The sequence below is a fragment of the Chenopodium album genome, chromosome 19 (assembly GCF_948465745.1).
Source record: "Chenopodium album chromosome 19, dcCheAlbu1.1, whole genome shotgun sequence".
Taxonomy (NCBI): Eukaryota; Viridiplantae; Streptophyta; class Magnoliopsida; order Caryophyllales; family Amaranthaceae; genus Chenopodium; species Chenopodium album.
In genome coordinates, this window is record NC_137852.1 from 19242820 (window position 1) to 19262203 (window position 19384).

The 19384-nt window shown below is 35.7% G+C and overlaps 2 protein-coding genes across 5 annotated transcripts; both read left to right on the plus strand.

Annotated features, from left to right (window-relative positions):
• Positions 1 to 1981: 1981 nt before the first annotated feature.
• LOC145594148 (uncharacterized) lies at positions 1982 to 4393 on the plus strand. Its single transcript, XM_081650483.1, has 3 exons — positions 1982 to 2589; positions 3053 to 3562; positions 4165 to 4393. Exons 1-3 carry the CDS (start codon positions 1982 to 1984, stop codon positions 4391 to 4393), a joined length of 1347 nt encoding a protein of 448 aa, XP_081506609.1.
• Positions 4394 to 8216: 3823 nt separating this feature from the next.
• Positions 8217 to 19200, plus strand: LOC145595044 (uncharacterized). 4 transcript variants are annotated; one of them, XM_081651396.1, is made up of 12 exons: positions 8217 to 8354; positions 8438 to 8555; positions 10397 to 10555; positions 11334 to 11471; positions 11649 to 11786; positions 11886 to 11978; positions 12617 to 12715; positions 15552 to 15644; positions 16102 to 16245; positions 16413 to 16520; positions 18694 to 18745; positions 18826 to 19200. In XM_081651396.1, the coding sequence occupies exons 2-12, from the start codon at positions 8457 to 8459 to the stop codon at positions 18861 to 18863; spliced, it is 1161 nt and encodes a 386-aa protein (XP_081507522.1). In that variant the 5' UTR covers positions 8217 to 8354; positions 8438 to 8456; the 3' UTR covers positions 18864 to 19200. The 4 variants fall into 4 exon arrangements, with proteins under 4 accessions (XP_081507522.1, XP_081507523.1, XP_081507525.1 ...); XM_081651397.1 differs by having other exon boundaries at positions 11649 to 11732; XM_081651399.1 differs by having other exon boundaries at positions 11334 to 11417; positions 11649 to 11732; positions 18826 to 19199.
• The last annotated feature ends 184 nt before the right edge of the window (positions 19201 to 19384 follow it).

The following is a 19384-nucleotide window of genomic DNA, read 5'->3' on the forward strand; positions in this document are numbered from 1 at the left end:
TACTGGATGCAGTTGTATTCCTTTTCTTACTCTAACTCTTTTCTTTCGATTCCAGGCTATTTTCTTATAGGGTCCCTGGACCTCCGTTTTCAATCATCAACTCTCATCAAGAATTACTTGATTTTCCCTCTCTCTTTCTAAACCTACCCCTTTTGCAAACACAATTTCGCATTCACAAGATCTAGACACACCTAGCTAAGTTTGAAGTTGCCTTCGCCCTACACATGAAAGATTGATAATTTCTGAGGGTTTGGTCCCAAATCCAGTCTAAACTTTTTAACTCTTTCTTTCAATTATTTAATTTAATTGTTTGATTTATTAATTTTATTGAAGTTTACTAACGCGTGTATTTTGTTATTAGAAAGAGGTACGAGGCTTCAAAGTAAGTAATTAGCTTACTCCCTATTTATTTCGATGTAAAAAGCATGCTTATATTCGTTTAATTCCTAGTATCATGTTAGGATGATTTTATTGCTTTCTAGTATCATGTTTGAGGTTGCTTTTTATGCTTTCTTCTTTCTAAATATCATGTTAGTATAATGTTAGTATCATGTTAGGGCTAAAGCTTTGATCTTTATTGCTTAGTGACATGCTAGGATTTGTTATTAATCTTGTTAGTATCATACCTAGGATCTTGCTATTATTATTATGCTTTAGCGTTAATATGATTATTATTGTTATTATGATAATTATTTTTATGTTGCTTGATATCTATACTTATTGTTATTGCTTGATCACGCCTTTTATGCATGTTTAAAGGGAATTTTACTTGAAATCGATCACGCCTAATAAGATAATTAATAATTTGGTTTAGGCTATGATTTTAATTCAAGTGATCGCCAATAATAGATTTATTTGTGCATTAATATTCAACCAACATAGATTAAACAGGTTTAGGGTTAACCTAATGATTGCATGTTAGTTAGAAAGCGCACATGAATACGAGTAGAATAAAGTAGAGGCCTATTTTATAGGGCGGGTTCTTTCTCTTATAGATTAGATTCGTACCCTCATCCCCGAACCCTGATTGGTTCCAGACCTATTGGAGTTGACGATCTCATGGATCGTTAAGGGGTGTAACCTTCACCCTGTGAACGGTTTACAAGTTCCTAAAATTTGTTGGCGACTCTTTTGCTCTCGTTTCCTTCTCTTTGGACGCCACCATGCTTAAGTGTATGAACACAGTGGGGTTCAAGTTTGGGAAAATGCTTGAAATATTCCCTACACCCGAATTAATAGAAAATGCTACTCTCAAGTCTCAACAACATAAATTGAGTTGATTTCTTTCTTTTAGATCTGCAGATATGAGTACACTAACAAGTACAAGCAATAACACCAGTTAACCAAAATCCTTTTCCGGTTTTCATTTCAACTCAAAGCATATTTAGAAGATTTCAAACTAGATTTTTATTTTTAAGAATTGAAAGAAAAAAATACTCCGTAACAAAGCTAAAACAATCTCTTATAGCTCTTGATTGTTGAAATATTGAAGAAGATTATATACTTTAGATTTCAAGTTTCAAAATTGTGAAAGAAGATAAGAGGAGGAGAGAGAAATAGAAAAATGGGAAAATGAGTAGTGTTGTGGTAATTTGACGGCTAGTAATGACTAAAGAGTTTAGAACTTTAGGGTTTAGGGTTATTTATTTTATACTTTTTTACTTTTCAAAAGTTATCTACAACAATGGTATTTTTTTTTTAATTTTGGCCTTGTTCTGAATTAAACTGTACATAACTACATGTTAAGTGTAATTTATTTGCATAAAATATCTTAATGGGCTGGACGGGCTGGCTCGAAATAATTTTACGCTTGCCATATTCCGCCCGTTAACGCTAGCGGGTCGGGCTTGGCCCTCCCAAATTTTTTTTCTAAAAATAGTTGTCCAAGCCCGTTTATAAGTGGGGCAAATGGGTCGGGCCGGGCCTAGCGAGTTTGTCCGTCGATGATCAGCTCTAGTTCCCGGTAGACTAATCACTGATAATGTTTATGATTGCTATGGAATTACTTCACTCTATGAAGAATAGAAGTAAGGGTCGAAAGGGCCACATTGCTATGAAGCTAGACATGAGTAAAGCTTATGACAGGGTTGAGTGGGGTTTTCTCCGGCAATTGCTTTTGAAGATGGGATTTGATGGTAGATGGGTGAACTTGGTGATGACGTTGGTATCTTCGGTCAAGTACTCCTTTATGATTAATGGTGAAGGTTGTGGTGCGGTAACTCCCTCTAGAGGTCTTCATCAAGGTGACCCCCTCTCTCCTTACTTGTTTATCATCGTGGCTGATGCTTTTTCTCATATGATTCAGAGTTCGGTGGTGAGGGGTGAAATTCATGGCGCGAAAGCTAGTCGCACGGGCTCGAAAATTTCACACCTTTTTTTTGCAGATGACAGTCTCCTCTTTAATAGCACAAACCGAAAGGAATGTTCACACATTGTTGATATTCTCAACCAGTACAAAGCAGCATCCGGTCAGAAAATTAATTATGAGAAATCGGAGGTGTCCTTTAGTAAAGGTGTTAGAACTGAGCAAAAGGAAGAGATTTTGGGTGTTTTAAATATGAAGCAGGTTGAACGTCATGAAATACCTTGGTATTCTGAATATTTTGGGGATGTCAAAACGGGGAGTTTTTGAAGCTTTTCTTGATAGAATTTGGAAAAATTACAAGGTTGGAAGGAAAAGTTACTGTCTCAAGCCAGCAAAGAGATCCTTCTGAAATCAATAATTCAAGCCATTTCGACTTATCTTATGGGGGTGTATAAGTTTCCTAGTGAGGTAATTCGAAAGATCGATTCGGCTATGGCAAATTTTTGGTGGGGGCAAAAGGAAGGGAGAAAACGTATTCATTGGAGGAGTTTGGATTCTTTATGCACTCTCAAATGTCTCGGAGATATGGGTTTTCGTGATTTAACAATTTTTAACAAGGCACTTCTTGGTACATGAGCATGGAGACTCCTAAGTAATACAAGTTCTCTCTTAATTAAGCCGAGTAATGAAGGCTAAATATTAAAAAAAAATTCTGATTTCTTAGGCTCTTTTCGGTTTGGGTGGTAGCTTCTCGTGGAGAAGTATTTGGGGCTCAAAGGCCCTAGCAAAGGAAGGTGTCTTGTGGAGGGTCGGGAATGGAAGAGATATTAACATCTGGACTGATCCGTGGCTTTGTGATGACGAGGGGTGTTTTGCTACTAGCACTCCTTCGGAGGACATAACAAAGGTCAGTGACTTGATTGATTGTGAGAATATGGAATGGGATTATGATTTGGTGCAGGCACATTTTAATGAGCGTGATAAGAAATGCATACTTGTAATCCCTTTGAGCTCAAGAGCCCCAAATAATGAGAAAACGCGGGCCTTCTCAAAGAATGGCATATATTATGTGAAGACTGCCTATATGTTGGGTAAGGGTTGCAACCTTGATGATTTTCATCGTGCTTGGGTTGAGATATGGAAAGTGAATGTAATCCCAAAGGCTCGCAATTTTTCGTGGCGTTTTTGTTCTGAAACTCTTCCAGTCCGTGGTCTGTTGAAGCATAGACATCTCACTGAAGATGATTTGTGCCTGAGGTGCAACTGTGAACCAAAAACTTAGCAGCACGCCTTTTTTGAGTGTGGGAGGGTAAAGGATCTTTGGTGGAAATTGGGCTGTGATGTTATGAGATTTAATGCTGGTTCTTTATCTTCCTGTGATTGCTTTGAAAACTGGAAGGATTCGGGGAATATAATAAAAGTTAAAGGCATATACCTAATGTGGGGTTTGTGGCAGGATAGGAACATGAAAGTATTTCAAGGGAAAGATCCTCCCATTGAACATCTAGTTGTGCGTGTGCTAAGATGGACCGAAGAAAGCACCAATCTCGCAAGCTTCAGGAACTCACATGCTGCTGCTACTAGCTTCTACTCCAGCCCGAAACAGTGAATCCCTCTCCCTCGAGGTACTATAAAATTAACACTAATGCATCGAAGTCTGATGAAGGTTAGGTGGGTTTGGGTGTCGTTGCACGTGATAGCAGTGGAGAGGTACTTTTTGCTGCTGTGAAGTGAACTCGTGCTTGGTGGCCTGTTGAAGTTAATGAAACTAAGGCTGTTGAGTGGGCTCTTAAGTCAGGAAGGAGTTATGGTTGTGCAAGTGTGATCATTGAATTTGATTGCCAAATTGTGGTGAACAGACTTACGAGGAGCTCAACCTACCTTATTGATCTCGATTCAGTGTTATGCGATGTGATGTCTCAAGTTGTTCACTTCACTAGCCTGCAGTGGATTCATGTCAAGCAAGAAGGCAACATAGTGGCGCACAACCTTGAAAAGTTTATACCTTTTAATGTTGAGCAATTCTGGGATCATTGTGTTCCTACTGATGTTTCCCCTTTGGTACTTATGGATGCTTTAGCTCTTTAATGAAAGTTTTGCTCCCCGTAAAAAAAAAAAAAAAAAAAAACCTACAATTATGAATACATGTATATTTTTTTTAACAATTACTATTAGTTTATTTTAATTGCGAGTTATAAACATTATAAAAGAGTGACCATCTAGTTTTTTATAAGAAAATTTGCAAAAAAAAAAATTATATATATATTACAAAACAGGGTACCCTGAATTAGAACCGAAACCTATAGGTTCCAGTTCCTAATTTCCGTTTCGGTTCCAATTCCCAATTTGAGGAACCTGTTGCAACAGGTTCCGGTTCCGTTTCTAGGAATTTTAACAGGGTACCCTGTTATGCTCACCCCTATTAGAGATGGTAAGGAATTTAATCTTACATCCATGAGGTTTAGTGTTTGAAACTTGTAGGATGTTCTTTTCAAGTAAGTAATGACATGGAATAATTGCTACAATGCTAGTGGTGATGTGGCACAATGCTAATGTACTACATTGCACATAAACAATTTTAGGAACGCTTTATAATGTATAATAATAATAATAATAATAATAATAATAATAATAATAATAATAAGTATAGATTCATTAATTAAATAATATATTTAACTCCCTACCAATTAAACTTTTGTTCCCTGCGTTGAAGGCACATTCCCCTATTTTCATCTTCTTCTTTTTCCAATTCTTACATCAATATTTAGCTTCCTTCTACCACTATTAAATATTCTTGTCTTTCTTGAGCTAGTTGAAGAACTTGAGAGCATCCACATTCATTTGGCTCCTCATAGTTTCTCTCTCCTCACCTCATTAGTCCACATCACTTTTCACTTACTTCTTCACATACCTTTTCCATTTTACATTTTCATACCTATATTCATTTACCTCCCTAGTTACTTTATCTCTCCTATTTTTCCATACCCATTAACAAAAAAAAAGGAAAATTGCATAGCTTGATGATACTGGCAGATAAAAACAAATAAGGATCTCACTCTTTGATATTGGAAGGGTTTCCATCCAATATTGTTAACCTCCCCAAATTAAAGTGAAGGATGGGAAGCTAGTACTAATGGTGGGAAGATCCCCACTTTTATTTTTGTCAAATGGGGAGCTAACTTTCCAACCAATGTAGATGCTCTGAGTACTTTTCTTGCAAATATTCTTATTATGCTTGTGCTATTTTATTTGTATTTTTTTATTTTTGAGCTAATCAGCTAAGGTAATTGGTATATAGAATTTATCTCTTAAAAAAAAATTGTTTTATAGAATTAGAAGAGAAAAGAAGGGGTCGAGGTTGGTTGGGGGATTTTATGATGGTGGATAGGCTGGAGATTGGAGGTTGGGTTTCACGGTGGTGTGTTTCATCTATACTAAAAATTAAATGGTAATTGCAACCAGATCTTCTAGTTTCGCTATCTCTAAGTCCACCATATCATGACAACGTCGAGTGGCAACCAACTTGTGTTGGTTAATAATATTGTTGTTGTTGCTTAATTTACTTCATTTTAATTCCTTCATGTTTCTTGGCTTACGAATCCAACTTGCAAGGCTTTGATTGCCGCAATCAAAGTCATGAAAATAATTGAAGTAGTATTTCAAATTATGATTTTAAAAGAAATTGAGAAGCATGAATAAATGAATGAGGAAAGCAGAGTCTCAAATGGAAGTTTGATCTTTTTTCAACAAAAAGCAGTAAATATATATTCTTTAATTAACAAATTAATTAAACTCTAAACCTAATTAATATTCAGTTTACTATAGCTAGTAGATTAATACTTCAATGGTATTAGTTGGAAAAGAGATACAATAAAGGTACCATTTGGAAAAGCCAAACGTTTAGTGGAACCATTTGGAAAATCCCATATATCATTAGATACTTCAATGGTATTAGTTGGAAAAGAGATACAATAAAGGTACCATTTGGAAAAGCCAAACATTTAGTGGAACCATTTGGAAAATCCCATATATCATTAGGAAAATTTGATATTTATTACCACTAAAAACACCATGTTTGACATTTGCTACCTGTTTAATTTTTTTTTTTACTTTACTACCACTCAAATCCAAGATTCTTATATATTGCTACCACCTAACAGAATTCGTTAAGATTTCGTTAAGTGGTGCCCAATATTTCATTAAATAATAATTTAATTTATTTTAAAAAATCAAAAAAAAAAAATCCCAGCAACCAAAACAGCCCGTCAGCCACCCCTCCCACCTACGTCGCCGGCTGCTTGTAGCCTGTCAGCCATCCCTCCCCCTCCCACCTCCGTGTCGGATGTCTATCCCTCGGCGCCGACGACCCCACGCCCCTCCCTTTCCCTCACCAAAAAACCAACAATTGTCGATGCTACTATCGCGATTGGCCACGTTTGGTGACGGTGATTGGCCGAGTTTGGCCGCTACTGCCACAATTTGCTGCTTCGGCAGTTCACCGGAGACGTGGCTTTGGATCGACAGTGGGTTCCTTGTTGCGGCAGCGGAAGTGGAAGTGTGACCCACTTGATTAATCTCATCAATGGGACTTGCCATTACACTTAAAGATTTATGGAGTTGTTGCTGCTGATGCTGAGGATTATGGTGATGGGATTGAATAAATCTTGGATACATTTTCAATCCCAAAAGAAAAATATTAAAATTGAAGAGAATTGAAGAACAACCAGATAAATTAATACCCTAAAATTGAAAAAGATTGGAAATTTAAGCAAAGAGGTTGAAACTTTGAAAGTAACGGGAAAGAAAAAGGGGGAGAATTTGTAAGAAGTAATAGTATTACTGAGAAGAGAAACTGAGAAAGTGAGTTAGGGTTTATTTTTGCTTCTAATTTTTTTGCTTTTTAGAGATGGAAGTGACAATACTGCAAGGTTTAGCGGTGGTGATGGAAGTGACGATGCTCCTACTTTGTTGATTGTTGGTGGTGATGGAAGCTAAGTGACGGTGGAGGGAGGTGTTGTGCGTGGTGGTGAGACAAGGGAGTTGTTGTGCGTGTGATTGGGTGGTCGTTGTTGGTTGATTGTTGGTGTGAGCAGGGAGGAAAGGTGGCTGGAAGGAGGGAGGGGTGGATAGACGGTGGTTGGGCCCCACTAATGGAAATAGTAACGGCATAAGACATTAGGTAGTTTAATTTAAAATTTTGGGATTTGGGTGGTAGTAAAGAGTATAAGAAAAAAAAATTTAGACAGGTAGCAAATGTCAAACATGGTGTTTTTAGTAGTAGTAAATGTCAATTTTCCATATTATTAATGTAAACATATGAAAGATTTGATAATAGAATATTTGAATATAATGTATACGAAATAACAAAGAGTAGGAAAGCAAATATGGGATCGATACTAAAATGACTACATTAACAAAAACTATTTACCCGAATGACTAAACTTCAATTCTAATTCCTAAAGTGGCTAAAATATTGACTTGGAAGTCTTTACGAGCTTGAAGTCTTGAACAATAAATTTCTTTTTCCTTTTTAATGTGAATCATTTGGGTTAGTTTTATATGTGGTTGGTAACAACGTATGGACAAGGTTACTTGATTAGGGGAAGGCCAGGGTTACTCGATTGATAAGGGGTTACTAAGTCGGTCAAGGGTTACTCAATTCAGGGGTTACTATACGCAATCAGGAGTTACCCGATCATTGTTTTGGTGTGTGTTAGTCAGCCACACAGAAAACGCGCTGTTAAGGCATAACTAACAGCAAGCTAGCAACCCTCCTATGTAATCGGTCATTCCTATCTTCATTACTCTCTTTATTTTCCCCCAATATCTCGTAAAACTCCGCACATTGAGAAATGTAGAATTATTTAAAAATGAAGGGAGTACTTATTTAACGTGTAGAGTAATATTTACCTAGACATACGTGCCAAAAACTGAGACATTATAGTCGACTCGACAGCAAGTTTTTCCTGCAAAATTTTGAATTTGAACAGACCCTTCTTTGACCCCTGCGACTCGCTTCATCCCCATCTTCTGCTTGATTATCTGAAAGGTTACTGTTATACTGTTGTTGCTTGTGAGTATAATTGTTCCTTACAATTTGTTCATAATCTTAATTTTTGTTGGTGGGTGCAGTTTGATACAAGTATAATTAATGGGGGACGAAAAAGATGCATTCTATGTTGTAAGGAAAGGCGACATCGTCGGAATTTACAAAAACTTCTCCGATTGTCAAGCTCAAGCCGGTTTTTCTGTAATTTACTCTTTTTTTCAATAACCCTTTTCAATTTCTTGACAATTTCTCATTATTAATCTGCCTTTGGTATTTTATTTGATTGTTTCTAAAATTGTGCTTGGATAGTTTGTTGTAATTCGGAAGAATTATGAAACATATTCAATTTTAACAAAGGAGACATGTACTGATAATTTGATATACTATTCCTTGTTTTTATGATATATATTGTGGCTTAACTGTTTAAAGTATTACTGTCTGCTTTGTTGCTTAGTCAGACTAACTGATTATTGTTTTCCTGCTGAAGATGATAATCTGATTATTTCTTTGTTCCTTGTTTTTATGTAACCAATTTTTCTGAAAAACCTGAGAAAAATGCATATGCAATGCTTTGTTAGAGTTATCAGCCTTGAGAGTTAGGATGGAGCAAGTTATTTGTGTTTCCCTTTGCAAAATCTTTTTTAAGGAGTGAACTTCCGGCAGAATCTGGGGATTTTATGTTCAAGCTTCCAATTGTTGTTGGCTAGAACCTGTTAAGGGGTCTCATCAAAATATGAAAATATTGCTATAATTTTAGCTTTTTACTTGATGATTGATGAAGTGACTGACTATCGGAGTCTACACATACCATCTGATATATTTTACAAATGTGGAATGTAAAACCAATGATGCTTCAATAGCTTCACGGTTCAATGGCCCTACCCTTTCGCGTTTATTTTAAACTCTATAGGATTTGCTTGAAATAGTCTGATATGCCTCATATGCCTATACAGACTTGTCCTTTCATGAGAATTCAACCATGTTCATTTGAGCAATTCATCAATCAACCTCAATTTACACTATTTTTTCTTTGGTCTTTGGTCTAACCACGATTCTTGTTATCTTCCCCTTCAAATGCATTGTGAAATTTGTGGGTATTGATGGCTTCTTTGAAACTTGGGACTTGAATTACTAGCATGGTGATCAAATCGATTCTCCCATTGGAGAGAGGAATTTTGATTTTGGGTGTTTGGAAATTGGGAATTAAAAGCTAAAAAACTTGTATTTAGGAACTGGATGGGTTTTTAGTTAACATGAGCCTTTGAGGTGACTAAGGTGAATTTGTAAAAGAAATGCCCTTTTCTCATTTTCAATAACAAGAGAGATTAAAGGACCTCAATTTTAGATGGTTTCTAAAGAGAAATGATATGTATGTAGAACAACTGATAATTTCAATTATTAGGAACATGTCAGAAAAGTTAGTAGCGGAAATAACCAATATGTATTTATGCCATTGTTATGTTCTTCAAGCTATATTTGTTGGGTCCTTGATTTTTAAAGTGAAGGTATGTGACCTTGTGTCAGTGTGTCACAAGTCACTACAAGAGCTGCCTTTGCTCTAAAGATTTACCTTGAAGTTCATCCATTCTGAAATGTCCTGCTGGGTCTCTATGCTACATCAGATTTTTCAATATTAGTTTGGTTTGGTACTTGTTTGCCAAGTAGAATTTAATTATTATTATTATTATTATTATTTTTTTATATACAATTTGTATCTTTTGTGCAATTGTGCTATTGATGTTATATTGTATCAATATCCCATAAAAAGCCTCTTGTTGTATAACTTATTGTAGCTTTCATAGAAATATAGAATGTTTCTCAGCTATAGTGTTAATAAATTAAATTATTGTCTGATTCTCAAACATGTTTCTATGCTGACATGCTAGCAATATTGTACCATCTCATTTAATACTGATGAGTAATACATTCATTTCCTTGTTTTTTATGTTATTATTGTGGTCTTGTATTGAATGATTGGATATTACGGAAAAACATTACGAATCAAACATGGAAAAAATTTCTTATCCCTCTCCTCATTGCAGCCACTGGACCCTTCTATCTCAGTATATAAAGGATATGGATTATCTAAGCAGACAGAAGCATATCTTGTTTCGCGTGGCCTTCAGCAAGCAGGTTTTTCAATCAGTGCATGTGATGTACAAGATGGACTTTTTGGGAACCTCTCTGTTTGTCCATTTCAGGTAAGAATTGAGAAAAACTGTTATTTAATTGAGAAAGTTGTGTTATTTTTTGTAGCTAATTAACTTCTCTTTTCTATCAGATATCTGTTTCATGTTGTTAGTTGGCCCTCAGAACTAGATTAAGGATGGTATGATAAACTGTGTAGACATTATGCCTTTTTTTTCCTTTCTTTGCCATAGTGGATCTTTAGAGGTATATAATTTTCTAGATCTTCAAGGGCGGCGTAATGTTGACTTGTAAGTTGTAATTTAGTTTATTATAGCGGGCAAATCTTCAAACATCTTAAGATATCTCTGTTGAAAGATCAATTTTTGTGCCAGCCCATTAAACAATTCTAGTCTGTAAAACAGTATAAGTATTAAACATCTTGTTTCAGGTAGAGCTGGATTTTCTAAAGCTTTACTGGAAGCTTTTATTCTTGGCCCTTTTAGTTATCATCAAAGATGGTATAGGTGTGGTGCTTTTCATGACCTAGGCTCCTCTTGTTCTAGGAACATCAATTTGAAACTAAGGGAGCAACTGTTATTACTAACATTTTTATTTTAGTAATGATGGGCATTTTTGGTAATAGTAGGAAATCCTTCTCTATCCTTTAGCTATTGAAACCTTGGGTAATAAGATTAATTTATGGCTTTTAGCTGATTTGGAAAAATGAAGAGGTTTTAGAGCTGTTGAAAATTTTAAAACTTAAAAGAATTTGATTCTCCTCTAATTGCTGTGACTGCCACTAGATCATTCAGTAGAAGTTTCTAACTGATAACTTAATATGTTTATCAGGATGCTGGTTGTTCAGGCAGCTCGACAAGAAATCCTCCAAACAAACCTGTCAAGTTGGAGCATTGTGGTGAATTTCAAGCCTCTGTGAGTCCTGCCTGTGCTGCTATTCCAGGACTAAATGGAAGTGTTCGGAAAAATGTGTGGTTCTAGAACTATTACAATCATTTAGTTATCAAGTGATCCATAGTGATATTTCAATTTTAGAGCTGCTTAAAATTTCATAACTTGAAGAATTTGAATCTCCTTTGGTTGCTGTGACTGCCGCTAGATCATTCAGTAGAAGTTCGCTAACTGATTACTTCATTTGTTTATCAGGATGCTGGTTGTTCAGGCAGCTCGGCAAGAATTCCTCCCTACAAACCTGTCAAGTTGGAGCATTATGGTGAATTCCAAGCCTCTGTGAGTCCTGCTTGTGTTGCTATTCCTGGACTAAATGGAAGTGTTCGGAAAAATGTGTGGCTCTAGAACTATTTAAATCATTTATTATCGAGTGATCCGCAGAGATATTTCAATTTAAGCCTGAAATTATCATATTGTTATTTCTCATTGAAGGTTGATACAGGATTGAATATATCCTCAGCAAAGCAAAATTGTGATGAGTTGAACAACTACACAGATTCTGCAGACTTGACTCGTTCTGCACGCGTAAGTTCCTTCAAGACAGTTGCTTTATATATGTGAATTTGCTCTGGCAATTCCAACTTGGAGAAGTGATGTTTGGCTATTACTCCTTGCGCTCCACATTACTTGCACAGTTTTCTTTTTGAGCCGTCCGTAATTATTCTGCACTGTCTAATTTGGCACGTGACATGGTACCACAAACTTACTCTCACCTTAGTATACAACTACCATCTCCAATACATCTACTTTTTGTCCCTCAATATAAGAGTCCTTCATGTCTCCGATTGAATTTACTTTTTCTCTCTCCTAAATAAATTGTACCCACCACACATTTTACTCTACCAAGTAAAAATGGCCCACCCACAAACATCTCTTGAAATGGTGCCAATTCCCACTATGCAATGCAATGTGGTATGCACTAAGAAATATAAAAGTATTATGTGAAGTGTTGTGTGAGTAGTGGCAATGGGTTAGTGACTTAGTATGAACCTTTCTTATTCCATATTATATTGCAATTTTTACTATACCATTGTAATTTCTGTTGCAATGATTAACAAAGTAACAAGATTTTAACCTGTTTGTATGATGTTAGCAGTAAACTCATAAACAATGGAGTATAGTGTTAGTAATAGGCTCATAAATAAACTACCTCTTGTGTCCAGGTTTCTGCTGAAACGAGTTCCTTCTTAACCAATCCTCAGAAGAGAATTTGCGAGCTAAAAGATTACACAGAATCACAACAAGTGATTAACCCAGCTAGTGTAAGTTTTTTAGCTACCAAATTTCTAAAATGCTCGACTTGCTAACTATTTGAACTTTGGTAAATTTCTAGTTGTATTTGGCAAGTCAAATACATTATAGGTTTTTCAGCCAGTTTAACATCAAAGTTGCAATTCACTAATGCTTCACTTCTCTTGAGGTACAATCAGCAAGAGGATAGTTTACTACACCATTTCTTTCTAAACTTTTACCATATATAACATGGAGCACTTAGCTTGTAATAAAGTAGATTTTCTTAAGAAATATTTATATGAAACATAATTAGTACTGCTATCATTGATTTTGTTTAGGGAAGTTTCGTTATTCTAAACTATGGGGACATCACAAACTTTCATACTATCCCAGTCTCTCCTGTAGAATTCTAATCAATTTTGAGCCACTAGTTAAGCTATGGTCCTTTTGGAAAAGGGTAGTTTGCTTTTTTAAAATAATATGTGACTAGCTATTGCAATTTATTTGGAAATACTTGGTTATCATATATGCCTCCTTTGGGGGAAGGGTACTAATTGATTTTGAATTTGACCTTCTATTACATTTTGTGAGGAGAGGGATGGTGATCATGTTTGCTGTGAGGAAAGGGTAGTAAATGATTCAGAATTTGACTAGCTATTTACATTTCATTTCGAAAAGGAATACTATATAAGCCTCCTTTGGGAAATGGCCGGAAGGGTATTTAATGATTCTAAATATGGCTAGATATTACTATTCATTAGGGAAAGTCAAGGAATCGAAGGAAAAGGTCAGCTTCTAGGCTTTGTAGGAAGGGTTCCTTCATCTAGACCTCCAAACCTTACAAAACAACACTTTAATACTAAGAACAGATCATGCTCTATCAATCCTCAAAGTCTTTTGAGGCATTACACAATAAGATATAATCATGAGTTTAGCGCTGATCCTTCTGAAAGTTACGCCAGGACAAGTATCATTCTACTCTCAAAGCGTCATTTCTCGAATCTCGATTGCATAAGCTAAAGCAGACAAGCAGTCAGCATGGTTAGCAGTCTTAGCACTCATGTCTTCTAAAATTTCTCATCCTTTGTATCCTGTAGATTTTTTTTTAAGCTCCTGAATATTTTTGTCTGTTTGGCACTCAGCCACCTCAACACTTGCTCAAGACTAGGTGAATCTAAAATTTTTAGTATAAAGCTATTTGGAGAGAGTATTGACTAAGGAAATGTATTCTATGTTATCAAAAAGGTGTTGTCTCTCCAATAGCCTCTTCGTGTCATTTTATTTGTTAAGAAATTGAGGAACATTATTCTCCCTTGAAAAACCTCTTTTGAATAATCTTTCAAAACACCCTCCCTTTTTCCTGTTCGAATTCATAGGAGATAGGCAAGGGCCAGTTAACCTTTCTGGTCTCTGGCAAATCACTATTTCAACTGTAGACCAGTATTTTAACATTATCATCTCTTTTCCTTCTTTCTTTCGGACACTGTTGCTCTGCTATATTTAACTTCCAGTTTTGGCTGTCAGGTTCAGAAATTGATTCATGCTTCTACTACTTTCCTTAATAACCTGAATAGGGTATGCTTGATTGGATGAGGTATACTGAATTTACTGTTAATTTCGTGAATCTGTGATTGGTGTCTTTGTGGTTGTGTGTCTTTTCCTTAGAACTCTTGCATTGTGTAGAGTGGGCTTTATTTATTGGGAACCTAGTCATGGATTTCGTAGATGCATGTGAATCAACTAAGGGGAATCTCAGTTTCCTACTCTCATATGAGGGTATCTGGATGATCAGGATGATAACTTAGTGAAATAAATCTCAAACTTGGTAAGTCCTAGAGGTTTCTTAGATCATATTACATCTTTCAAGAAGGATGGAATTTATTTATTTCAAGAACGGGAAGTTTGAGTAAGCTATAGTCTATGGAAATTATGGAGTGGCATCCAAGTTCCTTACTTTCCTCACAATCAGGAGGAAGATCTGAAAGTTTCAGCCTATGATTTAGCGTATAGCATCAATTTGAAACCAGCTGCATGTTTTCTGAAGAAATTTAGTATGTTCAAGTAGGTCAGCTTCTCATAACATTTTCAAAGCACTTGTTAGGTGAGCTTCTGATGCTTTGAAAATTGCAGACACTATAGAGACTGAACTAGTTTATTGGGATCTGTCATTGACTTCAGTGATTGAACCCTCAAATGAAAAGGTGGCTGATAGTCTTGAAATAGTTAGGACTTAGGAGCCAACTATTTAGTAGCTGATTAAAGGAGCACGACTGAAAAAAAGAAGTTCTTATTAGTCCAAGGGTTGTTTTTGTCCAAAATTCACTGAAGAGTAGTCAAGTAAAGGAGAGTAGATAAGAAAAGGTAAAAGAAATTAGGAAAGTGATACATGGGCTAAAAGCCTAAAAGTCTTAGTTTTGGCGAGAGTAAGGAGATAAGAATACTCTCCTGAACTAATATGAAAACATGATAAATATATACATATGCAGAGTGATGCAAGCAAAAATACTGTTAGGAAAATTGTGCCAAGTATTGTCAAGTAATGGATACTATGGACGTGCTATTAAAATAATGTAAATAGTTAGTATAAACTCTGTTGCATTTGCAATAAAACTAGTACATTGTGAACGTTTTACATAAACTAGAGATGATATCTGGCTGTTAATAGATTACTCTGCTTATTGGGCTTGAAATAGAGGCCCTTTGTATTGTAAAGGCCCTCACAATATAATTGTCTTTCTCTTTGGCCTCTTGGTGATTTATGTTATCTCAAGTAAAATTTGCCACATAGAATGGATGCTTTATGACCAAATGAGGGTGTCTTCATTTATGCTGTAACCAGAGATAGTTTTTGTTATATATGTGCAGCAATCTTGTACAATTGAATTTGATGGAGCTTCAAAAGGAAATCCTGGACTTTCTGGTGCCGGAGCTATTTTGCGTGCTAACGGTGGAACTCAGGTATGGTGTATGGAGCATCTAGGCCCTGTTTGGTTTAATGGAAAACATTTTCAGTGGAAAATTAGTTTTCACGAAAAACATATTTTCAAGGAAAAACACAATTACAAATTAGTTTTCCTTTGCTTGGTTGCATACAAGAAAAGTTCAAGAAAAATAAAAAATAGGATTGGAAATGTAAGGATGAATGAGAGGGAAGTAAAAAAGAAGGTAAAAAGGAGAGAGGAAAATGTGGCTTCCCTTGTTTTTGGAAGGAAAATGTTTTCCATCATTAAGGATGGAATTTTCCACCCTTGGAAAAATTGTTTTCCACCCCTTAGCAAACCAAACAAAGGAAAATGGGTAAAAAATGGAAAAATCATTTTCCATGAAAACCTTTTCCATTAAACCAAACAGGGCCCTCATGTATTTTATGATTTCCATCCTTAGATTTTTATATTTCATAACAATGTTTTGGCAGGTTTGGCTTTTGCGTGAAGGTGTTGGAATTGCTACTAACAATGTTGCTGAGTATCGATCAGTGATTTTAGGTTTGAGAATAGCTCTCGAGAAAGGATTTAAACATGTTAATGTCCGAGGGGACTCTCTGCTGGTTTGCAATCAGGTATTAAATTGCATTTGTACTAATGTTATCTTCCTTTCCAATTTCAAAGACCAAATTATGCAGTTGTATATCAATGTGAAATGCTGTGGTCATGATATAGTACACCTTTTATTCATAAAATGTGCCTCTCTCTCACTCTCTAATGACAACCATATTGAATTGAACAGATTCAGGGTAAATGGAAAACTAAAAATGAAAACATGGCCAACCTGTGCAAGGAAGCATTACAACTGAAGAAACAGTTTCAGTCATTTACTATTGAACAAGTTCCTAGGGTGAGTGCTTGATCTCAGGGATATTTTGATTGCTTTCAGATTTCATGCAGTCTATATTTTATATTTAAAGTGACTATAATGTTATAAAAGTTGTTTACATTGTGTGCACTTTCTGATTGAAGGATTGAACCATTGACTATGGTGATTTATTTTTGTTAGAGTTTAAACTGTGCCAAATTGTGCATCACGTGGGTTGAGAAAGCTGTTCATGTCTGATAGCCTTCTCTTTTTTTAGATAAGGAAAGAAGAAGGAAATATTAGAAAACCATCATCATGAGGGGTATTCCTATTGCAATGCTAATAGCTATTGCTATCTAAGTGTTGCAAAGCAAGGGATATTGCCCCCTATTTATATCTTTTCTACTCCTCCCCACCCCCTTCCTTTCAAATGTGCCTAATCACTATAGACTTCTTTATTAAAAAAGTAAGTGGGTGAAAGAAGAAAAAAGATTAAGAAAAAAAAAAAAGAGGATCACATCATGTTTGGATTGAAAGGTTGTAGGATCTCACAATCCAAAAATGTCAAAAACGATCTTGATCATTTGTAGAATCATTAAGTAGGTAGGACCGTAGGATCGTAATAGGACAACATATGATTGTACAAAATCACATAGGATCGGTATAGGATTGTACAAAATCACACAAAATTAGTGTAAAGAACTTTTTTTTTTTTGCCCTTTTCTTCTATGCTATAAATATTACATTTGTACCCTCTCATGGATGTTTAAATTCATAAAAAAATAAAAACATAAAATTTATGCTTCCTCTGTTCCCTACATATTGCAATTGCACCATTTGCATTTTTGACACTATTCACACTTCCTACAACCATATATCGTGATCGACACGTAAAGCTAGTAATGTGATGTTATGTTAAATTCTTCTTGATATATAATTTCATAATATCAAGATTTTAAAATTATAATTGCTATATTCAGCATATTTAACGTTATTAAGGTTAAATATGTTCATTATGATGCATAAATCCTCCATTGTGCAACATATAAAAAAATTGTAAAGATAATACCACATATGGTCGGTCTTTCAAAAATAACAAGTTTTGATTATCCTAAATTAATCACCGGTTTAGCTAGTTATATGACATGTGTCCCTATTTAATTTGTTTGGATTCTTCTTCTTCTTTTTCACCTTGAACGCCTTAATTCCATTAGTGGGGTCGGCTACATGAACCAACATGAGGACTTCCCAGGAGGTCACCCATCCTAATTTGTTTGGATTATTAAAGTTTAATATTAATTTTATAAAAAATAAATTTATTGTTTTTGGAATAAAACCCCTCTCTCTCTCTCTCCCCTCCCTCTTCCATTACCCTTCACTCTATCCTTCTTCCCTAGTACCTAACCTCGTAACAGGTTTGTGGGGGCTATGGCAGGGAGGAAAGGACGGGATGGTTGGGTTCATGGGCTAGGTTTGCAATTCATTGTTGGAATGACTAGATGTCGATGATGAGGCATTGGTTGTTTGTGGCGGTGTTGGTGGAGAGTGTGGTTGATCCAGTCGCGTGCGGGGTGGGAAGTGGAGATGCTGGGTGGGATAAGGGAGGTGGGGTTAACGGTGTTGGTTTGGTTTGTATGTGGGTGACCGGATAGGGAGTTAGGGCTGATGTAAAGATTAGGTTAATGGGTGTGATTGTCAAAAAGGGATATAATGGTGACGGTGGAGAATGGGGAGGAATTAAAAAAAAAAAAAAAAAAAAATCTGGTTAACATATATATTTGTTAAATCTATTTAAAGCGAACTCCTTGGAGGTGTCATTTTATTTTTGAATGATCGGCCAGAAGGTATTATTGTTGAGATGTATATCACTTATAAGTATTGATGATTGTTATTAATAATACTTATTATGTCAGAGTGTTTGTATCATATTTTAGCTAATTTGTAGGATTTTTATGATTCTACAATGATCCCCAAATTTGATCTTGTGAGTCTTTTGTCCAACGCAAAATCTTGATCTTGATATCGTTGGTCATGGTAACTAGCCCCATCTATAATATGCCAAATTAGGGGATTATGATTACTTTTAACAAAAACTATTGACTGAAGTTCCTAGTCGAGGGAAGGTGATAAAATCTGTACACAACATTAGGGCCAGTGGAATGATACATTCCCAAACCTAGGTGATGCTATCTGATTGACATTATGTCGTCTGCAGGAGTTCAATTCCGCTGCTGATGCTCAAGCAAATCGAGCCATTAATCTGAGAGGTGAGTACCTTAACTGCATCATTGTTTTTGAGTGCGCTGTTATGTACATTTCTCATACTAGTATGTCCTATGTTGTGCAGATGGACAATTTGAAATTGAGATGACATCTCGAGCATAATTATGTGAATGCTTTAATGGGGTAGCTGCTCGATTCTTGATCCTTAAGCTGTAAAGTAAAATGGTTCTTGATTGAACTCGGTTTAGGGCCTTAGGTGGAGATGCTTAATTTAGGTTGAAAGGTTGTTGAAACTAGAATATGTGTTTGTGTAAATGCTAGAAAACTACTATTATACGTACTAGAAGTAGAACTTTTACTACTAGACATAGCTAACTCTTGAAGTTGTGTACTGGTAAACAGATGCTGCTAGTTTATGGTAAGTTCACTCAGACAAGTGACCAACTAAGCATATACAAGCTAGTTCCATCCACTGTCCTCTCCTCCTTTTTCGCCGTGTATAAAACTGCCAATAATATTATCGGTTTTTTCTTAGTGACAACTTTTAGAACAACAGTATGTTTTTTTACAAAAACTTAACTCAAAGTAAAGCTGCAGCGGAGTGAGTTAAGACAAACTCATAGATATTTGATTTCAATAGCGTATTGGTGTCTTTTCTTTCTTAGTAATTAAACTCAAAGCAA